General features: G+C 38.8%; 1 protein-coding gene across 1 annotated transcript in view; it reads right to left on the bottom strand.

Annotated features, from left to right (window-relative positions):
- LOC149313154 (broad substrate specificity ATP-binding cassette transporter ABCG2-like) overlaps positions 1 to 27,100 on the bottom strand; it is a 46,683-nt gene extending 19,583 nt beyond the window's left edge. Inside the window, exons 1-9 of the mRNA XM_089526142.1 lie at positions 26,915 to 27,100; positions 15,962 to 16,179; positions 12,253 to 12,312; positions 10,987 to 11,101; positions 10,369 to 10,521; positions 8,430 to 8,587; positions 3,845 to 3,996; positions 2,395 to 2,499; positions 1,190 to 1,434 (exon numbers count right to left, since the gene is read on the bottom strand). Of these exons, the coding sequence (XP_089382268.1) occupies positions 1,190 to 1,434; positions 2,395 to 2,499; positions 3,845 to 3,996; positions 8,430 to 8,587; positions 10,369 to 10,521; positions 10,987 to 11,101; positions 12,253 to 12,312; positions 15,962 to 16,158 (1,185 nt within the window). The 5' untranslated portion in view covers positions 16,159 to 16,179; positions 26,915 to 27,100. The remainder of the gene's footprint in view (positions 1 to 1,189; positions 1,435 to 2,394; positions 2,500 to 3,844; positions 3,997 to 8,429; positions 8,588 to 10,368; positions 10,522 to 10,986; positions 11,102 to 12,252; positions 12,313 to 15,961; positions 16,180 to 26,914) is intronic.
- Between the last annotated feature and the right edge of the window lie 239 nt (positions 27,101 to 27,339).

The raw sequence follows: 27,339 nt of genomic DNA, 5'->3' as shown, positions 1-27,339 counted from the left end.
TCACCCAGTGGGTTTCTATGGCTGAGCAAGGATTGGAACTCTCATCTCCAAAGTCATAGTCAAACACTCAAACCACTTCACCATGTAACCTGTTTGTTGGTGGTCAGGAAATGCAATGAAGAAAGCTCTGTGAGGGGTAATGGTTAAACACTATCCTCTCACCATTACCTCTTCTCCCCTTCAAATAATGTCTGTCACAAAAGCCAGTGGGCATCTGAGTTCCTAAATGTAATTTTCTGCCAAACTTGCAGTGCTGCTTTTAGCACATGTACTCTATGGCTCAACTGATAAGAACCAGTTAATGGGAGATGCTGCCCTGAGATTCAGCAGAAGTTAGAGATGTTGTTGTTTTTAACATATGATAGTGTGCTAGTATATATGACCATGGTCTCAGAGGGAATGATAAAGCAGGAAGGATTTGAAGGTTGTGATACTTCTGATTATTTCAAAGAATAAAGGCAAAGAGAGAAGAGGAATTAATGATCACATGAACATCATCCAGGAAGGAGCCCTCATAATTATGCAACAGCCAAGAAAAACCTGTGATAGGGTTGCCATACGTTGGAAACGCCTTCAAGGCACACAACAACAACCAACCCCAAATGAAAAAAATGGGGCATGAACATGATTTCCAGTTACATTTTCTAGGAGATTTGAACAATGGATTGTGAGTATCCAGTGCATACTTCTCCCCTCCAGTAAAACAAGCAATCACTTGGAAATGTGTTTGTGTGTGTTGTTTGCCTTCAAGTCGTTTCTGACTTATGGCAACCCCTATCACAGAGTTTTCTTGGCAAGTTTTGTTTACAGGAGTTTTGCTATTGCCATCCTCTGAGGCTGAGAGAGTGTTATTTGCTTAAGATCTCCCAGTGGGTTTTACATGGCTGAGCAGTGATTTGAACCTGGGTCTCCAGAGTCATAGTCCAACGCCCAAAAAACTACACCATGCTAGCTCAGACTTGGAAATACTCAAACCTAAAGTCAGCTCTTCCTAACCATACTGGCTGCGGGTGAGGGAAGATTTATGCAAACACATGTGGAAGGCATCAGGTTAGGAAAGGTTGACTTACAGCTGTTTCTGGGATGAACCAAACAATGCCTCACTAGCTTTGCAAGTGGGTGTAAGTGTTGAAGTGTTGAAGGACCAGGATCAAAAACATGTAAGACATATTGAAATGACTAGGTTTACCTGTGCTATAGAGGCTTGCGGGTTGCCTAGCAAATTTTTGAATGTCCGTTTTGAGACCCACTTGAGCTGGTGGCAGAAAGATGTGGAATAAGTGATCTGTTGGAAAGTGGTCTCTCTTTTCTTAGTTGAGAAAGACAGCTTTTCCAGCTCGGCTTTGGTTTCTTGGTAGTAATCAGAATTGGCATACATCTCTGCTAATTTCTCTGCCAACGTCTTATCACGATCCATGTGCTCATCAATGTTGTCTGTACAGAAAAAGGGAAGCAGGAAAATGGCTACTTTTAATAACATCCTCTGGACCAATAGGAGTTATGCTCAAGTGCTTTGTTCTTCTCTTCTGATTTGATTTCTTTATGTTTAAATGAAAAAAGCTACAGCTGGAGTGATAAGAATATCTAGCCATGTAAAACAACAACAACTAGATAGCGTATTAGAAACCTGCAAGACCAAATAAACTTATTTATTTAGAGAATCTGAGAAGCTTTTAATTAGGAAATTGAGACAAAAATTAAGCAACAGTTAAACAACAACAAAAATTAAAAAAAGAAAATTTAAGTGCAGTAAATAAGTAATAAAAAAGCAAAATATATAAACAGATAAATAAATGAGCTGACAATCTATGCCCAGGAATACTTAAGAACAAAAATAGGACCGGCAGTAATAATCTGTATCTTTCTCAAGTGAAAGTTGTGTCAGAATAATAAAGTGAGCTTTGAGGAAAAGCAAGGAGTTGACAAAGATTTGCCTTTCAGTAGAAACAAAATCTATTGTTTGCCTGCATCCATTTAAAATGCTGAAAAGATTATGTGAGTGGGGTGAGGCTCAGTAGGAGGATAACAGAGAAGCCCCAGTTTAAAAAAATAAATAAATTTTAAATCTAAAACAATTATTTAATTTTTAAATTGTTTTTTTAAAATTCCTTTTAATTTTTTTTTAAAAACATCACATCTTACCATCTTTTTTTAACCACGTGCCACAACTATTACCATTCCATTCAGTGATATATGGGAGTTATGAGTTATGAGTAACATTAATACAAAAAATATTACTACAGATTTTGTATGGTGCGAGGAGATCAATAGGGGGTGACACAATGACTTACTGAATCTGGTGATGCAAATCCTAGTGAACTGCAGAAACAGACACATATAATAAAATGGCCTCTAGATCCAAAGTTGCCCCTTTTTAAAAAACAATTGTCATACCTATATCAATTTCCTCAGTCTTGTTCGAAGTCACAGCTGTTGAGTCTCCATTAATGACATCCAGAAAGAAATCAGTGGGATTGTTGTATGGTTCACATTCATAACCTACAAAGAAATAAAAGGATCCTAGGTGATTTGACAATCAGTGGAACATCTATTGCAAAACACTTGGGATAAGAATCTTTAAAATATCTTCTAACAGTAGCTTATCGAGTTGTTTCCTCATTCCCTTGGCAGACAGACAGGCAGGCAGACAGACAGAAAATAACATGGTTTAAACCCACCCAAAACAGAAAACAAAAACAGTTCAAATCAAAAAAGGATCCAACCTTGACTCTAATTGTGTCCACTGTTCCCAGCTCTGAGTTTTTGAAATCGGGTATAGAGAACTGGGGGAAAAGACTACAAGTCCAGATGCTTTCCAGACAGATAGCCTTTAGGATTGGTATAGATCAGTGATGGCGAACCATTTAGAGACTGAATACCAAAATAAGTTTATTTGAAAGGTGTTCCCACACCGGGTGTCACCCAGTGCTGGAGAGGGGGACTTCCAGGGGTGGGACTTCCTCAGATACAGTTAAAGGCACGGGAGGGAGGGGAAGAGGAGGAACAGGTGTGCACCTGTTCCTCTTCTTCCACTGCACTCCCATCTCTCCGCATGCCCTCAGAGATGGCTTTATGTGCCAGACAGTGCACGCGTGCCATAGGTTCGCCACCACAGGTATAGGTTTTGTGCTTTGTGGTAATGGGGCAGGAGGAGGAAAGAAAGTAGCAGAAAAACACAGGAAGGTTACATATGGTAGCTTCTTCCCCCACCAACCCTGAATTCTAGTTTTCCATCAAGAGAACATGCAGAATAAAAACCCCACCTTGAAGAACCCTGAGGCACGTCTTCCTTTCTGTTGTCCCAATTAAACATGATCCAGGAGATATGGGAACAGATTATCTTCTAACATCTTTTTCGTCTTCTACAAGCATCCAAAGGGGCAGGTGGAAATTGGATCAGGGTCATGGTGTTTGTGTGTGAAGGAAGACATATACTGTACATACACACACACTCTACATCCACTCCTTAAATTGAAATTATTCTTCTCCCCAAAATTAGTATTGGTCACAAAGTGGAAATCATAAAGTCACAATAAAAGTCCTGTATGCAACCACCCTGGGCTAACAGTTCTTTTCAATTGGAAAGACAATAACGCTGGAAAAGCAGAAGTCAACAGGAAAAGGGAAAGACCACATTACAGATGGATGGATTTCGATCAAGAAAACCATAGTCCTGAGTTTGCAAGATCTGAGCAGGTCTCTCATTCATAGGGTTGTCCTACGTCAAAGTAAACCTCACAGCAAATAACAAGCACAACAACACTGGGAGACCCATTCACAAATCATTAATGATTTGGTCTTTTGTTTTCCATGGTATCTGATAGAAAACCTTGTGAAAACTTACCAATGGACTTGAAATAATCTATGGCATTTTGAGCAGGTCCATGATACAGCATTCTTCCTGCAGCCAATAAGGTCAATTTATCAAATAGTCTGAAGATGGAGTAGCGAGGCTGATGGATGGAAAAGATTATTGTTTTCCCCTGCCTTGCCATCCTGCAGAGAAAGCAGTCAAAAAAGAAGAAAGGTGTCAACTGGATACAGATTTGATATGTTTAATGTGTGTCTATGCAACAGATAGCATGGTGTAGTGGTTTAAGCATTGGGCTATGACACTGGAGACCAGGGTTCGATTCCTAACTCAATCCTAGAAATCCACTGGGTGACCTTGGACAATTCATACACTCTTAGCCCAAATAAACCCTGTGACAGGGTCACTTTAAGATCACCTTAAGTCAGAAATGACTTAAAGGCACACAAAAACAAGAATTTATGTAACATAATCGGAGCAATTTGATTTCACTTTAATTGTCATGTCTCTGCCGTGAGTAATCCTGGAAACTGTAGTTTGGTGAGGTGCTTAAGACTTCGGTTCTGTGGTTTACTAGAGTTCTCTAGCAGATGATTTTAAGTACCTCACTAAATTACAAATCCCAGGATTGCCTAGGAAGGAGCCATGACGGCTAAAAAGCTACATCAAATGGAAATACTTGTACAGTGCAAATACAGAATCAGTTTAAAAAAAAAATTATGCAGAAACCTATATATTGCAAAAGAAAGAAACCATTTGCAAGGTTTTTCACTTCCTTTTATTTTGTTTTCTTTTTAGACGTATCTATTATTATTATTATTATTATTATTATTATTACTGTTTATTTATATAGCACCATCCATGTACATGGTGCTTTTCAACTGCAGAATAAATCATATATAGCTATTCAGATCTACAATATAAAATACAAAGCAAAAAAACCCCACCCCAAACACACGCACAGACACACACAAAACACAGGAAAAAAACCCAAAATAGTTAGCACAGCTGAGGCACCTTTGTCCCACTTTTCTTATAAGCAGTCCTTTCCTATTGCCCTTTCCCCAGCTATACCAGGTAGTTATTATGATCATTAGTTAAGTAGTATATTTATACAGTTCCTTCTTGAAGGTTGTTATGCCATTCCAAATGGTTTGAGCATGCTGCTACATTGGTGCAGGCATTGTTATCTGCATTTGATTGTAATATTATAAGTATATAACCTCAATATGATTTATTTCCATATTATTCTTATTAATTCATATTATTAATTCATATTCATATTACTCTTTATCAATGACCTGGATGACACAGTTGGGAGCATACTTATCAAATTTGCAGATGACACCAAATTAGGGGGAATAGCTAATACCCCAGAGGACAGGATCAAGATTCAAAATGACCTGAATAGACTAGAAAGCTGGGCCAAAGCTAACAAAATGAAATTCAACACAGAGAAATGTAAGGTATTGCACTTAGGGCGGAAAAATAAAATGCACAGATATAGGATGGGTGACACCTGGCTGAATGAAACTACGTGTGAAAGGGATCTAGGAGTCCAAGTAGACCACAAGTTGAACATGAGTGAACAGTGTGATGCGGCAGCTAAAAAGGCCAATGCTATTTTAGGCTGCATCAATAGAAGTATAGTGTCTAGATCAAGAGAAGTAATAGTGCCACTGTATTCTGCTTTGGTCAGGCCCCACCTAGAATATTGTGTCCAGTTCTGGGCGCCACAATTCAGAAAGGACATTGAGAAACTGGAGCGTGTCCAAAGGAGGGCGACAAAAATGGTGAAGGGTCTGGAGACCATGCCCTATGAGGAACGACTTAGGGAGCTGGGGATGTTTAGCCTGGAGAAAAGAAGGTTAAGAGGTGATATGATAGCCCTGTTTAAATATTTGAAAGGATGTCATATTGAGGAGGGAGCAAGCTTGTTTTCTGCTGCTTCAGAGAACAGGACCCGGAACAATGGATGCAAGCTACAGGAAAAGAGATTCCACCTGAACATTAGGAGGAACATCCTGACAGTAAGGGCTGTTCGACAGTGGAATGCACTTCCTCGGAAGGTGATAGAGTCTCCTTCCTTGGAGGTCTTTAAACAGAGGCTGGATGGCCATCTGTCAGGGATGCTTTGATTTGGATTTCCTGCATGGCAGGGGGTTGGACTGGATGGCCCTAGTGGTCTCTTCCAACTCCACGATTCTATGATTCTATGATTCTATTCATGTTCGTTATGGTAAAAATGCCTTAGGCTCATTATTTTCATTTCAAGGTAGCTGAGGAAGTCATAAAGTTGATACGGATACTATAAATTCCTGGGGTAGCTCGTGACCTATGACTTTTGACTCTATAGTTTACTATAAGTCCTTCAAGTATGAATTGCTACTATGACATAGACTAACGCCACTGCTGTTGATCTGAGTGCTTCAGCATTTTTGCCAATAGGATACAGAAAAAGAACTTTTGGTAAATTCCAGTAAAGTTTCAGTGCAATAATGAAAATCCAGTAGTGTTCCCACAACACAATTTCCACTCTGGACACTGAGTACCTATCTCCCGTTATTCAGTAGTCTTATATATTAGAGGGTTTATTATTATGTTATATTACTACTTTATAATATTATAGTTTATAATATAATATTATTATACTAGCACTTAATAAAATAAAAATAAAACTGATTTATATCCCACTTATTTGTAAGAAACAATCAAAGCGGCTTCCAACAATTAAAATAGTACAGATATACAGAGATAACAATAATACAAAACTTCTGTAACGGGCATTGACACACTATTGATGTCCCAGCCATTTAAAAAGTTGGCCTCACACTCTTGCTTGGTCTAGGTTGTTTCTTTTTTGTAGTTTTATCTTGACAACTCATACCTGTGCTGACACAAATTACTAGGTATTTGTTGTTATTTATTATTGTTTGGTTGCTAGTACTTCCTGGACGTCTGTAGCATCTGCTCAGCTGTACACCTGTAAATTAATGGAACATTGCAGACCTACAGAAAAATGAGCATTTTATAGGCTGTCCACAAATTCACACCGTTTGTGGGAAGGAGTGAATTAAACATCACTAAAGAATCCAACAGGGGAAATAAAAGGAAGCAGAGGAGATTGTCAGATGGGGGGAAATCGGGAAAGAAAAAGGCATTCTCTCGGAGTCCCAACAAAGTCATGCGATCACGCTGAAGATTTTTGGACAACATCATGCTTATTCAGGACTTAACCCATGAAGATCCAGGTATGCTCCAGCAACAAATCATTCCTGCAACTTCCCCATGAATGGTTTGTTGCTGGAGCATTCCTGGGTTAAGTCCTGGATAAGCCCAATGTGCCTGAAAATCTTCAGCTCAATCGTGCAACTTTGCCACAAGTGTGTCTTTTACTCCTAGTTTTTCCCCCCATATGATAATTTCCAGAAAGCTAACCATATTGGCCATGCAGCAAAATACAACAAAATACAAAATCCACAAAACAGCAATACCTTTATTGGCTAATGCACAAAACACATCATGCAAGCTTTTGAAGCTCCACTGGCTTCTTTATCAGGCAAAAAGCGACAATGTTGGTTACTGCCCTACATTTTGTATCAGACATTGGTTCTGTAGTACTTAAGTTGTTCTACAGAGATCTCAATGCAGGCAGAGCCAAGTTCACCTTTTTAGTAACTATGCAGTCTCTATTGTTTATCAAGTTGTCAGTTTGCCAGAGGCAGATTGTGAGATTGAAAAGTATTGTGTCTCATTAAAGTATGATTAGATTTACAAACCAGGAGCTGCTAGTGTTCCTAGAATAGTAAAGGTAGCCACAGATATACTGATAGCTATGAATAATGCTACAAGCTAGAAATATATCCACAGACAGAATGACAGAGAGAGAGTTGGCCTATTTCCTAAAATTTTGTTTACTTACTGCAGTTGCATGGCATCTCACGTTTTACTCTAAGAAGCCCTGGGAAGCATACATGAACTTTTTCCAAGTCAGAACACGCTTATACGGTAAAATAATCTGTGGAAGCATGACTGACATACCCCAAATTAACCCACAAGCCTGTACAATCTTGTTCCTGATTATCCCGGGAAATATCTTTTCCTAGATTAGCTCCTCTGGCACTTAAATTCTCTTGTGACTCCTACTACAGATTCCATTGGCCTTCTCTTTAGCACTAGTATGGATCTTCTTTACGAGACAAGTTCTTATTATCTCTTTACTGCTTTCTTTCTACAGACAGGTAAAAAAACATTTTTTACTGCAAAATCCCACATTTGGTAGCTATTTTACTGCACATGTGTGGCTTTCCTCCTCTTTTTAATCAGGTTTTAATCAATCAGTGTTGTATTGTTGCATGTTAAATTGTTGCACGTCAAAATGCTATGGTATTAGTTATGCACAGAGGCATACAAATTATTTTAAATGCATGTTTAAAATTGTTGGAGAGCGCTTTGGACTCAAATCTCTGTAGTCCAATTCAAAAACTTTCCAAGTCACACTCTTTGACTAACTCACACCAGTCCAATTTAGCATCTCACTTCCTTTAATTCAAATTGAGGAAATTGCTGTACCCTACATACACAATTAAAAATTACATCATCTTGCCAAAGCAATTACTTTTTCAGGAGCAAGAGTACTGCATTGGCTGTGCTGGCATCCAATCCAGTGGTTGGCTCATCTAAGAACAAGACTGCAGGGTCAGTTATGAGCTCCATTCCAATATTAGTTCTTTTCCTTTCTCCTCCTGACACGCCACGAATGAACTGGGTTCCAACCTAATGCAAAACAAAGATTTTCAAGGCATCATCTGACTGCTTTGTGAAAACTCTTTCAGATAGACAGGTTTCATATAGAAATGTTGATTATACACTCAACAGTAGAAGATTCATTTCTAAATCTGAAAAGGAAACTTCTTGATTTATAAGCAATAATTTACACAAATTTAATAAGGTTTCCTAATAATAATTTATGCAATAATACAAGTTATATAATAAAAATTTAAACAAAATAATTAATAAAAAATTGATTGGCTATGTTCAAACATCACATAAAGTTTAGTGAGATGGGAATGGGCTACAGTGAGTATTAGGTTCATACATTCCTTCTGTCAATTAACAATCGTTTGTTATGTTTTCTGAACCATAATCTGTGGTTGATATTAACCATGGCTAGTTTAAAGAAAGTAGTACCATTGAATCTGGCTTACTTCAAACAAACTATAATTAAAGGTTACCATAATATGCCAACTTCAGGTGACACATCTAACTGTGGGTAACGGAAATTAAAAGCATCCAACTCTTCCTTAAAACTGTGCTGGAGGAGATTAAGATTTTCTGTAGCTTATTCTTGTCATACTAAATGATGCTTTTGTACGAGCTTTCAGTTCAAAGCAAACAAAGCTGCACACAGAACCATTGATTTTCTTTTTGAATTAGCCCCAGCCTGAAAGATTGTTTACAGTGCTAAGGCTTAAGTATTAGTGTAGAAATACCTAAATGGTTCAGTATCCTGTAGTTAAGGGACCATCTTCTATATTACCACCCTGTCCAGGATTTAAGATAAGACAAAAGGCAGTACTTGTGGCCTAGAATATGTGGACTATAAGATAACCACACATAACAGAGCTTTCTTTTTTCTAATTACTTTATTGAATTTTTACAATAAAACACATAAAGTTTGTAGAACAATGACAAAAGCAACAGCAACAATTAACTACAAGGGCCAAGGGTATATATCTGTTGAATAGTTCAAAAAATTAGTTCTCTTATGGAACTTCTTTCCATTAAGAAATCCAACTGTTCCCGCACCCACAGAATGTTGCCTTTCCGATCCCAGATAAAACCAAAAATATTTGTACAAGCTTTGGGAAAATGAAGCAACATTTGATCTGTCCTTTACTGCTATTTGTTTGTTTAGTGTCTTTGTGTACATGCATAATTTGATACTTTTAATAGACTATATTCTGTTTATTGTGAAGTTTTGGATATTTGTAATGAAGTACTTTAGATTGTTGGTTGCCCTAAGCACTTGTGGTAAAAGGTACAGCATAAAATGAATAGAGAAGGATGAAAAGAAGGAAGTGCAGGGAGTGAATAATTAAAAGGAAAAAATCTATATCTACCAGAAACATGGGCAATGTTTGATATTGGCAGCAGGTGAAACATTTTTCACTTACCAATGACTTTTAAGCAGGAGAAGGCATGATATTTGTCTACAATTTATTACACTGGGATCATTATCGGCCCTGCTATATATTGTTTTATTGTGTATTTTAATTGCATTGTATTATTTTTATGATTGTAAACTGAATCTAGTACTCTAAACATATTAAAGATGACTTAGTTCATCCAGCTCTAAGCAAAAAAGACCTAGCCATCTGGAAGTAAACCAATGTAAGAACAAACTTATTACATGCCAATAGTGGGCATATAAAGTTATACTTGGGATAAGTATATTTCTTGGAATATCATTCACAGGTTCCCCTGTGAATCTCCTACCAAAACGTTGTAACCCAAAAATGGAATTGTGTCAAGTTCTGTAGTAAACCATTCATTACCTTTGAATCTGCCACTTTGGTCAAGCCCAGGTCATTGAGGATCTGGTCTATCCTTTCATTCTTTTCTCGCTGCCTCAAAGTCTTTGGTAGTCGGAGGGCCGCAGAAAATTGAAGGTTCTCTCTCACAGTCAAGGTCCCCATCACCACATCGTCCTGAAAAAAACAAAGAAAACATTTGCACCATTTCTAGGCACATATCTCCCTGCAGTACAAAAATGGACCTCCACATAAGCATTAATTTCTCTGTACTCTGCAATGCCAAAAAAAAAAGTGTAATGGGGCACTTAGCTCCAAACGCACACATCGCTGCTTCAGGTCACTTTGGAGGTATGCTGTTTAAATGATACATGCACCCTAAGAGTCCGGAAGCCACACCAAAACCACGCTCCAGTCCTAAAGACTGGAGCGCGGCTTTGGTGCAGCTTCTGGCCTCTTAAGGTGCGTGTGTCATGTAAACAGCATACCTCCAAAGTCACCCGAAGCAACTTTATTTTGGGCTGTCTGTTCAAGCCCATCATATGGTTAAAGGAAACTAGGCTACACATTACACTAGCCATTTCGGATATATCAGTGGCTTGGGTAAATGATAAAATAATAAAATCAGAGATAAGCATTTACCTGTACTACATATCCAGACATGCACTTGAAATTGGCAGGCTGAGGAGCACCGTTAATGAGAACATCTCCACTCAAGCCATGAGGATCTTTCCTTGCAGCTAAAATATCCAGAAGTCTAAGAGAGAGAAAAATCAAGGCTGTGTCACATGTGACTCCCCTTCCACTATATAAAGCCCACTGATGTCCTAACTAGAAATGGCAGTGACTGCAATTACTCTGCAATTACTGCTTTTTGTTATGTAAACCGGAGTCAGGAAGAAACATGAGCAATCTTGGAAGCATGCAAACTAAGGAGGAGGATTTTAACGACTTCTGTAATGATCCTAAATAGCCTAACAGCACCAGATCGTGTCTGATCTTGGAAGCTAAACAAGGTAATCACTGGTTAGTTATTAGATGGGAGACCACCAATGTATACCAGATTCTGTAGGCTATATTTCAAAGGAAGGAACTGGCAAAGTCACCTCTAAATATTCCTTGCCTAAGAAAATCCTATAAATTCATAGGATCTCCTTAAGTCGGCACATGACTTTAAGGTACATACATAGCATGTACACACACACACACATACACATGACTGTGATCTTGCCAAAAATCATGTCTCTGGAGCTCCTATTTGCCTTCCAAGGGAAGCTTCCATAGGCCCAATGGATTATTCTTTTGAAATGCAAATAACAGCAATTTTGGCAAGATTATCACACAGAGAGAAATTGTTAGATAACCATTTGCCAATCTTGCACACTCTAAAGTTGCTCAGGTTTTTCTAGTCTGCTGTTCATACAATAAACCTGCACATGAACTGTTACAAATGAGAGACCACCTTGTCTAGACTCCTCTGTAAAATTCTGTGTTTGAATGGAGTTCAATCATTCACTAAAAGCTTTGTTTGGAATTGGAAACACTCAGGATAACTGTGCTAGACTGGAGTGAGGAACCAACAAATCAAAGGTACTTCTCCACCTTTTAGTGTAGAGTAGAGCTGCACAATGGTAGATAATATACTAATAAGTCTGTATCAGCCCCCCTTGGAACATCAGTCAAGACCATAACAATGAACATTTCAATAGATGGCCACCATTAAGCAGCATCCACAACATTATACCAGAATTGTAGGAATAGGAAAACATTGTGACAACACTGTTTGGACCTGGACAAATACTTTCTTCGGCATTAGTCTACAAAACCATGATTTTAGTCTGTCACAATTTCTTTTATCAAAGGACATGATAAAAATGAACCCCTTTCATCAGTTACTACAAGACTTACGAAGATTTGCCACTGCCAGTTGGCCCCAGAATTGCATTCAGTCCAGGCCTCATGATGCCACTGTAAAACAAAAATGGCCAATTCCATCAATGTTACATTACATTCATGAGACAAAATTAATCATATTTCAAGTTCATACTTTTCTTTTTAAAAAGAGGGCCCTTTGTCTGAAAAGGTGAAGTTTTAATAAATGTCAAACTATATCAATATTCAGAGTGTGCAGCTCAGTTTCACTTTTTATTTGACTTCCAAAAATAGAGGGTTGCACAAAGGTGGGAGAGGTTTAAACCTCCCTTCTTTCAACCAGTTTCCCCCTTTAATTTTTCCTATTGAGAGGGCTAAGAAAAAGAGAGAGAAGTAATTATCACCTGGTCACAACTATGTTTTCTCCTTCCTCCTCTCCCCAGAGGGAATTTATGGGGGAAATGAGAGAAAGAAAGATATTTAGACCTGCCCATCCATATGTCGTGGGCATGTCACTAAGGAAGTTCCTCTGTGCTGTTGCAGGTAGAAAAAGAAATTGAGGCTCAGCAGCATGCTATTTAATGTAGCATGCACTTTAGCTCTCCTGTTTTGATATTCAGCCATGGAGGTAGGAGAAACAAAACCATTACATTTTGCAACAAGATTGGCCCCATTTTACTGATCTGGAGGCCAAAAAACCAATTCCACTTCAGTGATGGGACAATGTCAGGATAAGTACAACATCGTATGAAAATCTTTCATGCAATCGCTTTCAATTGCAGTTTAATGATGGGACACTGACAGGATAAGTGCCACATCATATGAAAATCTTTTCGTGATCATGCCATAAGGACAGGAAATGGACAGGACAAGGATGTCCTTTTCTCTGTCTGATAATCTCCAAGGTCTCTTGCACTATAACTTTTAAAAAATATTAAAAAGAAAAAATGAGTCTTTTTTTCTGCCAGATCTCTGATTTTTTTAAAAAAAAAATTGATAGTGGGAATAAGATATCACAGCTGATGTGTATTACAAGAAAACAATCCAGGACAAAAGAAAGATCATTTGGATTTTAAAAAAACACAAGAAATACAGCAACAACTACAGGAATCTCCTACACATTTGTCCCATTTAGAGGCACTCTTATATTTGGAAGAGCTTAAAGGCTGTAAAAAAAATTTTTTTAAATGAAATGCATTGTTGTAAATATGCAAAAATTTTGCATTGTCTTTTAAAATGTCTTCATATACTGTGAAAAGCAATGAAGGAAATAAGTAGGTGTACAGAAGTGTTTAAAAAGGTTCTCTTTAGAAAAGGACAACCATGGATTCACAGATGGGAAACGTTAACATTTATTCTGTGGCACGCTACAGCTGATGACTTTTGCTTTCATAACACATTGTTTGAGTTTATGTAAGCGTACGTTATGGAATATTCTGCAGGGAGTGACTCTGTCACCTCTTACACAAAGAGCAATATAATTCAGCCAATCTACTGTGCAAAAGAAAGGAAAATATAGGGGAAACAAAAGTGTTTTAAAGAAAATAGTCCAGTTCAGAACAGTTTGACATGTTGCGGTGACCCTGATGGCTGAGGGATTTGGGGTGTTGTAGTCCAATAAGTAACTTTTCCAAGCTCTGTTAGATAACTACTGTTTCATAACTCATTGTTTTAGCTTGTGTAATGTTCATTATGGAATACAGTGCAGGGAGTGAGCCTGTTACCTTTCACACACATGGCAACACAATGCAATTCATTATTTATAGACATGTTGAACTTTTATGATTTCATATCCTCAAACACTGAAGGGACATCAAATATCTAGAAGAAAGAACAAACATGCAAGAAAAAACTGTGTCTTTGCTTGATCTGAACAGGTATTCTAAGAACTGGGGAGCCTTACATTTTGGAGAGCATTCAGAATCCCCAGTCATCATAGCTAGTGACCATGCTGGCTGAGGATTCTGGGAGTTGTGAGCCAAAAAAATGAAAACTCTAGGTTTTCTTTCCAGTTTCTGCAGAAACAATCACTTTTCAATCTGGGCAATGACTTGTCTGTTTGGATTGCATTTTTGTTTCTTTTTTAAAGAAAGTGGGGCGAAAGATGACAAAAAGTCTCGTGCCAAACGAAACACATTTAATAGTTGCTTATCAATGTTAAATCCGTTTCAGAGTGGAGACACTTTGACAAGCTGCGATTTCCAAGAAATTCAGTAGAAGCATATCGGACTTTTCAGCTATCTTAAAACTTATTTTCTTTTTTAACCCTCTCCTGACCAATGTGAACAAATCTGCCTCTCTTATAAAGGAAATCACTGGCAACAACAGGAAATTATTGGTTCTGATTTTTGCAAAAGTCTCATCTTAGACCTTTGTTGTACCAAAAAGGGTTACTCCAAGGCTGGAAAGTAAAAGACCATTCATTGTGCAGCAGTCAACAGATTTTATTGCTTTATCAACACATGAACATGCATCTTCCAGATATGAATGTCAGCACCAGAGTTTTCTTACAATGTGCTGCTCTTCCCACCCCAACATTGTCATCACATATTGTGTATACTTCTAAGCAAGCAAGAAGTATTGCTTATTGTGCTATATTCAGCAGAGCTAGAGAAAACCACTTCTGCTTGCACAAGACAATGCATCTGATTTTCACCCTGTTACACACACTAAAATCCCCCTTGTATGCCCCAGAAAACATTTCTAATTATTGAGTGACCCTTTAGAACAGTATAGGTCATGAGGTGGAAGACTGAAGTAGATAGATGGGACTGCTAGAAAAGTGAGTGCCTCATTGTGAGCAAGATTAACACTGTTCAATTGCACAAAGCCTCCAGGGATACAACCCACTGAAATTAAGGAAAATGTCTCCTGATTAATTTACTTTGATAGTACAGTGGACCCTTGTTATACGCTGGGGTTTGGTTCCAAGATCTCCCGTGTATAACAAAATCCGTGTATGCTCAAGTCCCATTACATATAATGACATAGCAAAATGGTGTCCCTTATAAAAAATGGAAAATCAAAGTAAATTTATACTTTTTTGTAACATTTTCAAACCGTGTATGCTTAAATCTGTGTATAAAAAATCCGTGTATAAGAAGGGCCGACTGTAACAGCAGATCAGATACTCTCCTCCCACATCTGTCCTACAAATCTACAAAGCCACATCTTTGGAGTTTATTACACTAGCAAGATCCCGCGGGAAACCGGGAGTTAAACGAGAGTTAAGTTAAATTCAAATTTAAACAGGACTTGCAAATTCAGAAAATGTATCACAGTAATTGCTGCTAAAACAAAATAACACAAAGTTAATCTGAACGCAAAGCGGAGGAAACCAGCAGCTGTTTAAATTCGGTTTGTTCCAAATTTTAAAAGCTGCTGGTTTTCTCTGCTTTACGTTCAGATTAACTTCACGTTATTTCACGTTAACTGTGACGTCATGTGATAAACATTGGGCATTTCCTGGTTATCTTCGCGTTATATTGCATTTAACTCCCATTTTCCCGCGGGATCTCGCTAGTGTGATAAACTCCATTGACACAGAATGGACACAGGGAGTTGTAATCCCTGAAAAGTAACTTTGTCAAGCTCTGTCAATCAAGTAGTTGGGCTAATAGATGGTTCACAGATAATTACGAAGTGGGTCAAAAAGGCAGGCATAGATGGGCCAAAGTTGATACTGTTGCAATATTAGATAGCCTTAGAACAGGGAAAGCAGACAAACTGTCTGAAAAATACTTACTTGATATCCCTCAGAATGTCCTTCTCAACTATTTTTCGACAACCAAAAAAACCAGTCTTCAGCTTCACTCTGTAGTAGATGTTGTGAAAGGTAATGGTGGTGGCCCTTGATGAGCTCCAGGTAGACAACTTCCTACTTGGAACACCATTCGTACTGGACTCCGTCAATGTGATATTGACTTGTGGGTTGTGAGCCATCTTTCTGGAGGAGCTTTACTTCTGTGGACCATTAACAGGATTATGTATTAGTGACAGGTTTTCATATATATATATATATATATATATATATATATATAGGTTTGCACATTACACTTCATTAATGGGAGGAGAAATGAATCGAGTCCCAGGCCACAGAAGGAGGAGTGAGAGAAGTGACTAAGATCAGTGTTTGAACTACTGCACTGATAACTATGTCTGTCAAATATGTTCAAACAATGGGGGAAAGTTGGGCTTGCTCTGTAGAAGAACAAATTAAGCCCAGCTTTCTCCCTGCCTGAATTTAACTGACAACTTATCAACATTTCAAACACAGATCTTAGCCATCCATCTTGCTCTTCCCCAAAATCTTCAGTTTCCAGGTTTTCCTGAATGTACATTTAGCCCCCAAATGCTCCTGGGGCAGGACATTGGCTCTCAGGATCACCAGTTTCCCACCCCTTATTTTAAAATCAATTACCATTGAACCTATTTACAAAAAGAGGGCAGTTAAAGAAAGATTCTGGGGATGAAAGAAAGTGATTGTGTGATTTTTAAGTGTTTAGCATATTATTCTGATACAAGCAGTATATCTGGTTGCAGAAGTATTAAGTTGTGCCCAAAGGTCTCTTCCTCCAAATTTCTAAGCAATTCTACACTTGGTCTCACTTTCTGGATTATCTGTAAACAAAGAAAGGGACCTTTTAGCACTCTGGAGACTACCTAATCAAAAGGTACTGTAGATGCCATAACCACAAAGGAGATCAAGGCATCACAAAATGTAGGACGTTCAAGAAAAATATAGAACATTGCAACATAAAAGCTCAAAACGCTCATATAAATGTAAATTCATGCTTCTTTGTCATGCTCAAACTGGAGGATGTTTCGAAATTCCTCCTGGACAGAAGGCTGAAATGTAGGACATGTCCTGGAAAAAGAAGCTGCCTGGTCATCCTGGTTGTAGCATAAGCTTTTGTAGACATGGTCTGCTTCTTTGGATGCATGGTCAGTCTATGAAAATTTATATTACAATGTCTTTTGCTCAGCTAGGGACAAAACATACCACCCATTTGGAGTGATGTCCCGCTGCCCCTTTCTTCACCGGATGGGGCCGTGGCAACTGCTCACTGCGACCCCGATCCAGCACTTTGCCACTACTAAAAAAGAACGGCAAAATGCCACTCCTTTTAGCACCAGCAAAAAGGCGCCCTTGCTGCCATGACAGTGGCTTTTCAAGGTTTCTTTGGCACAACGCATCTAAATGCTGCACCAAAGAAATGGTGTGATGCCACCCACTGTCTGGTTGGGTGGGCAGCATGACGCAAGCATCAGGGCGAAGTTGGGGGCATGTGGCATGCAGTCACCATGCCCACACTCTGCCCCGATGCTGGCATTTATTGCAGTCTGTTTAGCCCCTTAGTCTCAAAGGTGCTACAAAATCCCTTTGCATACTGATATTGCAGATTAATACAGCTACATCTCCAAATTTCTGGATTACCTATTAGAATCCTTTGTGCAGAAAGGATCTGATGTCTGGCTCAGAGGCTACTTATTTATTTTGTCACCTGCATCACCCATTCCTGCTCCTTAAGCTCCAAGTAAGATACCGCAGTTTCCTGGGTTATCTCTTATCCAGTTCCCTGCTTGTACTATTTAAAGACAGAATGAAATCAGACACATTCACACCATGTTCAGCACCATAGCTGCCATCTTGAGGTTCCATGATTTGTCCTATCGGCAACAGGTTTCCAGAGCTTATTTGAAGCATCTGTTCCAATAGGCCTTGGGAGGTGGGAAATTCTTTAGATACTTCGCAGTGAATGCGTCAGGGGAGACATCTTGTCAGATAATCATCCAATGCCATCAAGCTGTGAGGCAGTTGCATCACCATGCATGGATGGAAACAAAAAGTAAGACTAGTCCGTGTTAAACAAGAAATCTCACTTGCTATTGGAAGAGGGTGAAGCCACACTTTTTACAGAAATATGTTGTTGTATGCCTTCAAGTCGTTTCTGACGTATGTCGATCCTAAGGCAAATCTATGAAGGAATTTTCTTGGCAAGATTTGTTCAGAGGGAGTTTGTCTTTGCCTCCTTCTGAGGCTGAGAGAGTGTGAATGGCCCAAAGTCACCCACTGGGTTTCCATGGCTGAGCAGGGATTCGAACCCTGGACTCCAAGCTATGTTTTCCCTTCTGCTTACATGATCTACGTACTGCCATAATAATGCAACATAATAATAATAATAATAATAATAATAATAATAATAATAATAATGCATCTTTGTGCATCTGAACCACAACACTGATTCCTCCTCTCAGTATTGGTGATACAAGGGTTATAATGGGGCCACAAAGACACATCTAGAGTCAGTGCTAATGGGTAAAGCTAATTCACACAAATTGATTGAAAGTATCTTGCAATGCAGCTCTCTAGCACTCTGTTCTATCCTTAGGGCCTACAGATAGCTGGATGGGGAGGATGAAATGTCTCTTGTCACCCAGAATAACCCCAAAGCCAACAATGGAAGAGTCAATCAAGTAAGTCACTGATCCTTTATGCAACAGGAAGTAAAACTGCAACAAATAGTACTGGAATAAATTGTAACCTTTGATACTTTCTCCTGACTAATTGAGGAACTCCTGATAGACTCCAGTACTCCTGAATGCTGGGCCAACCATATACCAAGCTGAAAGCCTAACCTCGGGTAACAAATCAGGGACAAATTCAGGCATGCATTCTCCAGATACAGCGTTTTTCCTCTCCCCTTGAATCCCACCTTGAGATTTATTTGCCTGCTTCTATCCAGCTCAAGAGATCCAGCGTGACATCATGGTTTGACTCTGGAGACCAGAGTTCAATTCCTGGCTTGTCCACAAATCCCACTGGGTGACCATATTCAAGTCACACACTCTCAGCCTCAGAGGAAGGCAATGGCAAACCTCCTCTGAACACATCTTGCCAAGAAACCCCCATGATGATTTTGTCTTATGGTCACCAACTGGAAAGATTTTAGAAGAAATAAGAAAGCAGACAGAGAAGCTGTCAGACACTCTGCTCCCTGAGACCAACATCCTTCTGGAAAGGTTTTAGCAGACAGGGGAAGGTTGTGAAGCAGGTCCTGGGTTGGTTTTGTTGTGTCCTTTTTGCAATTTTTTTATACCTGTCCTAAGTCAGTTTCAGCCAGGACTTTATCTGAAATACAGGATATACATATATAAAATAAAAACGTAAAAATATTCTCACTTGTTCCAATCTGCAGGATGCCCAACAGCATCTTGGGCTACATCCATACTGCAGAAATAATCCAGTTTGATAACTCTTTAACTACCATGGCTCAATGCTATAGAATTCTAGGATTTGTAACTTTATGGGCTATTTAGCCTTCTCTGTCAGAGAGCTCTGGTGCAACCATAGACTGCTAATCCCAGGATTCCATAGCACTGAGCCATGGCAGTTAAAGTGGTGTCAAATTGAATTATTTCTGCAGTGCAGATAGAGCCTTGGAGATGCCTCCCTAGACCTCTCCCTCACATGCAACTACAGAAAAAAGAGGAGAAGGAGAAACTGGCAAGAAGTAGGGCCTTTTCAATTCTACACTGTTATTCACACTACACATTTATAGGACTATGATTCCACTTCTACTTCCATGGTAACACCTCCTGTGGAATCCTCAACTTTGTAGTTTGATAAGGCAGTCTAGCATAGTGGTTTGAGTGTTGGGCTACAACTTTGGAGATCAGGGTTTGATTCTCAGCTTCTAGATGGAAGAGATTTCAAGGTCCATCCATTCCAACCTCCTGCTATGCAGGAATACAAAATCTAAGCACTCCTGACAGATGGTCATCCTGCCTCTGTTTAATATATAAACCCACTTCTTCAGATGCAGTACTGAGCGGATTTATATCGATGAAAACTCATGCAAAAATGTTAAAAAGTTAGTCTTAAAGGTTATGCCACATTGCCTTTGTTTTCCTCCCACTTCCTTCCTCCTTTTTATATCTTAATGTGGCACAGTACCTCCTCTGCCAAGTGCTAACAATATCAACATAGAATCATAGAATCATAGAATCGTAGAGTTGGAAGAGACCACTAGGGCCATCCAGTCCAACCCCCTGCCATGCAGGAAATCCAATTCAAAGCATCCCTGACAGATGGCCATCCAGCCTCTGTTTAAAGACCTCCAAGGAAGGAGATTCTATCACCCTCCGAGGGAGTGCATTCCACTGTCTAACAGCCCTTACTGTCAGGAAGTTCCTCCTAATGTTGAGGTGGAATCTCTTTTCCTGTAGCTTGCATCCATTGTTCCGGGTCCTGTTCTCTGGAGCAGCAGAAAACAAGCTTGCTCCCTCTTCAATATGACATCCTTTCAAATATTTAAACAGGGCTATCATATCACCTCTTAACCTTCTTTTCTCCAGGCTAAACATCCCCAGCTCCCTAAGTCGTTCCTCATAGGGCATGGTTTCCAGACCCTTCACCATTTTTGTCGCCCTCCTTTGGACACGCTCCAGTTTCTCAATGTCCTTTCTGAATTGTGGCGCCCAGAACTGGACACAATATTCTAGGTGGGGCCTGACCAGAGCAGAATACAGTGGCACTATTACTTCTCTTGATCTAGACACTATACTTCTATTGATGCAGCCTAAAATAGCATTGGCCTTTTTAGCTGCCGCATCACACTGTTCACTCATGTTCAACTTGTGGTCTACTTGGACTCCTAGATCCCTTTCACACGTAGTTTCATTCAGCCAGGTGTCACTCATCCTATATCTGTGCATTTTATTTTTCCGCCCTAAGTGCAATACCTTACATTTCTCTGTGTTGAATTTCATTTTGTTAGCTTTGGCCCAGCTTTCTAGTCTATTCAGGTCATTTTGAATCTTGATCCTGTCCTCTGGGGTATTAGCTATTCCCCCTAATTTGGTGTCATCTGCAAATTTGTTGAACTTTAACCCAGTGTGGCAAAACTGGCAACACTGTGCAAGCAACAAGGTATAGCTGATACATAGGATCTGAACTTCAGAAATTAGTGCATATTCAGAGCCTATTCACAGGAGAATCTGGTAGATACAGGAGAAGCTTTCTTGTGCTCCAGTATTCACATCCATAAGCATCAGAAGCATCATTTTTCATGCACATTTCCAAGCCATACTACAAGCTGGATCTCACACAAGAAACAGATGCACCCTGACAGTTCAACAGAGACTGTGGACCATCACATTCAGTGTTTTCAGTGTTGTTTCTATGCTCAGTAAGTGTCTGTGGTTGTAGAATAGGTGGGAACCATCCCAATATTTTTGAATTCCAATTCCCAGCCTTTTTTACTTTTGGCTAGGGCTCTTGGGACTTGCAACCCAATAATATCTGGAAAGCAGTAAGACTCCACCCTTATTGTCCAATCTAGCACTCTGTGTACACCAGCCACTGAGCTGCATAACATTCATTGGTGATCACATCACACTGAAATCAATGAGATACATTAGTTCTAGATACTATTCTGTTGGTTTTGATGGCTAATATTTTCTGCATAGTGCCCATACCAAGAATGAACATTGTACCCTTTTACTATTTGCTACTTCATTATTATTTATTTCATATACGAGGGCTTCATAATATTTTAGATATTTAAGGTACACAGAACCTGTCAGTAATTTTGATTTCCAAAACAGAGAGACTAGGAAAGTCTAGTGGGAAACATACAAGTATATTGAAATGGGGAGATGATCAGGCAGGAAATGTTCAAGTAAAGATGAAAGCCTTAATTTGCTATGTGCAAATATAGGGACAGATATGCTTATTTGTTGGGAAGTAAGATGTCCTACAGAAAGGGAGCATAAAAGATCAGAGACAGGAAATATGAAACCAAATGAAATCTGAAAAGAAAACGGTTTCATAAAGTGTTTTGCTCTCATAGCTGAGATCTCAATTTCTTTTCCAGTTCACATCTATAAATGTGAGATCCCCCCGCAAATCAGTATGTTAACTGTACAGAACAACTACTCAGGAAGATGAAGGAAGAAAGTACAAAGGCAGGCTTACTGCTGAACATAAAGAAAACAAAATAATGAGCATGGAGGATCTACACAAATTCAGCCTAGACAATGACAAAAGAGTTCCCATACCTTGGATCAAATATTGACCAGAACAGGGACTGCAGTCAAGAAATCAGAAGACTAGAAATGGAGAGGATAGCTATGAAAGAACTAGAAAAGATTCTAAAGACTAAAGATATGCAACTGAGCATGAAAGTTAGAATTGTACAAGCCACTGTATTCCCCATCATCATGTATCAGTGTGAGAGCTGGACAGTGAAGAAAGTGGATTTTTAAAAATCAATTCATTTAAAATGTGGTGTTGGAGAAGACTGCTGACAATACCATGGATAAACAAAACGAAAAACAAATGGGTCCTAGAACAGATCGTGCCTGAAATTCCTCTGAAAGTCAAGATGATTGAAACTGTCATACTTTGGTCACATCATGAGAAAGCACAGCTAATTAGAAAATACTATAACGCTAGGAAAGATGGAGGGACGTAAAGAGACACTGCATGCTGGATGGATGGATGGATGGATTCTATTAAGGAGTAGAGTGACTAACTGAAAGAAAGAAAGAACAAAAGAAAGAAGGAAAGAAAGAAAGAAAGAAAGAAAGAAAGAAAGAAAGAAAGAAGCTGGCAGCATCAGCTTTCGTAGACTTAAGTCTACTTCTCCAGTGTATTTGAGGAAGTAGACTTAGGTCTACAAAAGCTCATACTGCCAATGTCTTTCTTTCAGTTTGTCTCAAAGGCACTACAAGATCCCTCAGTGATTCTACAAACTAACATGGCTATATCTTTGGGTTCTAATAAGGAGGTCATGGGTATTAATTTGCAGGACCTAAACAAAACAGTGGAGGTTAGGGAGTCCTGGGGGTGTCTCATCCACAGGGTCACCATTAGTAAGGATCGACTCGAAGGCAGTTAATGATAACAACATGATAACTGTGATGGAGGTCCAACTTAGATATTTCTGACTAGATATTATATGGTCAAGTTTAGACTAGCCACTTAAAGAAATAGTAGGGGCATCTGAATTTTTATTTAGATTTCCATTCTAAAGTTTTTATTGCTAAGCGTGTGCATGTCAAAATTGAAAAACATAACCATGTTAGTCTGGAAAATCAGTATGGAAAGGGATCTTGTAGGACCATTGAGACTAACAGAAAGAAAGAAAGAAAGAAAGAAAGAAAGAAAGAAAGAAGCTGATTGCATGAAATTTACAACAGCTCATGCTACAGCTTCTTTCTTTCAGTTAGTCTCAAAGGTGCTCCAAGATCCCTTTGCATACTCTATGCATATTAATCTGTAATACAACAGAGATGGTGCTGGAAAAAGGAGAGCAACTTTAATAACAATAGGTAAGGTGATCAGGTAAGGTCACCAGACAGTGAAATATGGAAATTGTGCCATCTCAACTGTAATGCTGTTGATGCAATGGCTTTTTTCTCATTTATTCATATCTTAAATATTTAATCCTATTTCTGGGGAGAAGAGAGAATAGCAAACGAAAATACAATAGCATTCACAGCACAACCCTATACATGCCTGCAACTACTTGCATGCCACTGAGCTCAGTCAGACATACTCCCAGGGTATATAAGACTGTAACCTCAGTTAGCCAAATGCCTTTGAAACCAGAAAAAAATTGATTCAGATTTCTAAACAATTTTGCTAAAAACCCAATATAAATCTTTATGAGTGTAGGACTGAACAGAAAAGGCTGTATGATTGCTCTTAAGCTAAGAGTAGGAGTCCCAGGGGTGGATTTTGGGACACAGTACAAGCACACAGTAGGTTATGCTATTTTATATATCCTGATCCCAAATTGTTGAGGGATGTTATCTGACCAAGGAAGGACCATTTGCTTCATCAGGTTTAATATTACATAAAATATGGGCACAATGAATATCCATCAGGATCTACTGCAGATTGGTATTGGATTGACAAGTACTTCTCTGATTTCCAACAGCTTAACAAACAAACAAACAAACATCAATTTCTCCTTCCCCTGATTAAGTGTCTGAAATTTTAAAAAGCTTCTCAGAATGGAAAATCTGTGTGCAGGCTGTAATTCTGAGAAAAAAAATATGCTGGATATGCAATCACATGTACGTTGTTACACAATTTTATGTGTCTTTCTGAGTCACCAATTTACACTTAACTATTGTTTATTGTACCTCTGAGTTCCTGTGAAAGCAAGTCAGAGCCAGAGCATGGAAATAATTTAATTTAATTATTTGTTTGTTTGTTTGTTTGTTTGTTTTGCACTACAACTATCCAAATACCTCAACCAGCATGGTCAATGTAAACTAAAGAAGTAAAATTTCCATGCTCTGACAGACCTCACAAATCAAGATCTGTCCATTCCTTACATAAGTTCCTTGAAAAATTATGGGGGAAAACACTGAGCATCAGTTTTCAATTGTACATTAACATTTTCCTCTTTAAAAATGTACATAGTCAATGGATAGAAGAAAAGGTCCAGATCATTTCTCTTGTTTTAAATGGAGTTAACTTCAATTTCCAAATGATTCCAAACTGGGACAATATAGGTGTATATAGGTGTATTTTGTGTTTTTGGTTCAACTCTGTTCTAAATGAAATGCAAGAAGAAATCTCACACTGAGTTTTTAGAAGTGATGCACTTTTGAGACTAATGTATGTGTGTCTCTGGGTCTGGTTTCAAGTCGCCTATCGACCTGTGGCGGCCCCATGAATTTTATAGGGTTTCCTTAGGTAAAGAATATTCTGAGTGGTTTTGTCAGTTCTTCCTCAGAAACATAGCCTGCAACACTTGATATTCCAGTCTTGCCAATCTGCCTTCAAAGTATGCATGCCTTCCAAGATCAGAGAGGATCTTGTGCCTTTAGGGGTTTGGGGCCCTATAAAAGATTTATTTATTTATTTATTTATTTATTTGTTTATTTATTTAGAGTTTTTATACCCTGCTGTTCAGCCACAAAGGCTCTCAGAGTAGTTTACAGATTGCTAATATGACAGTTTACACTCCAGATTTACACTCTAAAAAGACGTGACAAAAGGAGAAGGGAATGAAAGGAGATCAAGTCTAGCAGATACTGCCATATATATATATATGTGTGGGGGGGGGTGTGGGGGGGGTGTGGGTGTGGGTGTGATGGGATAAAATGGGCCAAATTAAAAATTATCTGAAACTCTACCGCTTTTCAATACTTGCTTAACTCTTGAATAGTTGGCTGTTCAGTATGACAAGTATTAGATTTCTGTTGACTTTATGCATGTATTATGGGAGCCATCTGTATTTCTTTAAAAGTAGCAGGAATTCATTGTTTCTATGAGAAATGAATAACCATTATCTTATAATAGTAGTAACATAGGTAATAAGTACTGTACTAGTAGTAGTAGTAGTAGTGTGTGCCTTCAAGTGGATGGTTAACTTATGGTGACCCCATGAATTTTATAGGGTTTCTTAGGTAAGCAACACTCAGAGGTAGTTTTGCTAGTTCCTTAGTAGCTCTGCCAAATAGTATAAAATATATATTTTTTCTTTTATGAGTAGTTCATTTATCCTACAAAACTGAAGGCTTCTTTTCCAAAACTTTTTTTGGCCTAAATAATCTAAGTATGAAAATGTATATTGAATCAGCAATTGGAAATGCCACTTAAATTACATTTATTTATATTTATGATTTGTTTTTCACCCACCTTGGCCTACCATATAAAAACATTATTTAAAACATTAAATATGAAGAGTTAAAGCATTATTCTAAAACAGACTAAAGCATTTATTAAAAAGAGTTGTTTTTTTAAAAAAATCATACACAATTAAAACAGTCAGGAAAGGTATTCCTGGTATCATACATTTTTAATGTTATTCATCCAGACATAAACATTTCATTGAATGAATGTTGGGTTTCACAGTGACTTCCTTTTATGCAGGGTTATACTGTATATGGAATTCAACTCTAGTGGCACAGTCCTTTTCATGTTGATTCACATGTAAATCCCACTGTGTTCAGAAAGGGTAATCCCCAAGAAAGTGTATAAATGATGGCAACCTAAAAGGTATTCTTAAGATCTCTCTACATACTGATCCTAATATGATGTTAACTTTATAATTTTTGCTTTTTCCTTAGACTGTATGCCGTTGGCAGGCTTTTATCTGTATTTTGCTTGCTTACTATGCAAAGCACAGTGTAAAAGTTATGGCAATATCTAAATAAACTTTAATAATAATAATAATAATAATAATAATAATAATAATAACAACAGCAATAATTCTACAGACTAACAAGGCTATGTCTTTGAACTTGAACACATATATGTGTGTTTCTATCATGTTAAATCATGTGCTAGATTCCTCCCACCCAAAGCAGCAGCTAGCTTTCAATAACTAGCTGTGAGTCTCCCCCTCCTTGATTTGCAAAAGGTAATTACAGTATAAAGCTTTCCCTTTTAGCTTGAACAGTATGAAGAGGCAAGAAACAACAGGCCACAGTTACACAAGCTGCTGCTGGCTTGTTATCACTCAGCACAGACCACTAACTGTAAACCCACAATTTCCATCGCCTGCCCATGTGCATCTGTAATTCTTCCCCGGGCTTTTGCCTCCTCCTCCTCCTCTTACATTCACAGCAAGTCAGGAACAAAAAAAGGACCACATGAAGAAAGAAGACAAAGGAGGAGGTGGAAGAAGAAGAAAAAGAGAAGAAAGTTCCCAGAGGTTCACTGTGCACTTACTGAAGAAGACTGATCTGCCAGGAGCCAAACCAAAGCCAGTGGGAGGAGGAGGTCAATGGTAGAGTTTTGGAGAGTTTGCAAGAAGGCAGAGTCTCCTGCAATGGAGCATCCAAAGGACCACTTTCTGCAACATCCAGGGCTCACCTACTCTGACAGCTTTCTCCCTCCGTCTGTCATCCAGGCAACTGCTCTTCTTGCAAGGGCCTTGTAAGTAAAGGAGGCTGTTCATCCCTCCCCTTTCCAGATGCAATTAAAAGGAGGGGTGAAAGGTCTCCCATAGGGAGGGGCAAGCACAGAAACTGCACTTCTCTCATGACTTTTTTGTTTGAAGAGCTGACAATACCCACAGGAACCACCCGCCGCTGCTGTGTGTGCAGAAAGAAATGCTTTGGTGTTCATTAGTAACACACCCCGGTTCCTTCCTG

The sequence above is a fragment of the Sceloporus occidentalis genome, unplaced genomic scaffold (genome assembly GCF_023333645.1).
Source record: "Sceloporus occidentalis isolate IW3139 unplaced genomic scaffold, rSceOcc1.0.p SCAF_5, whole genome shotgun sequence".
NCBI lineage: Eukaryota > Metazoa > Chordata > Lepidosauria > Squamata > Phrynosomatidae > Sceloporus > Sceloporus occidentalis.
Note: the sequence above shows the minus strand (reverse complement) of the source record. Positions and strands in the feature narration are given on the sequence as shown.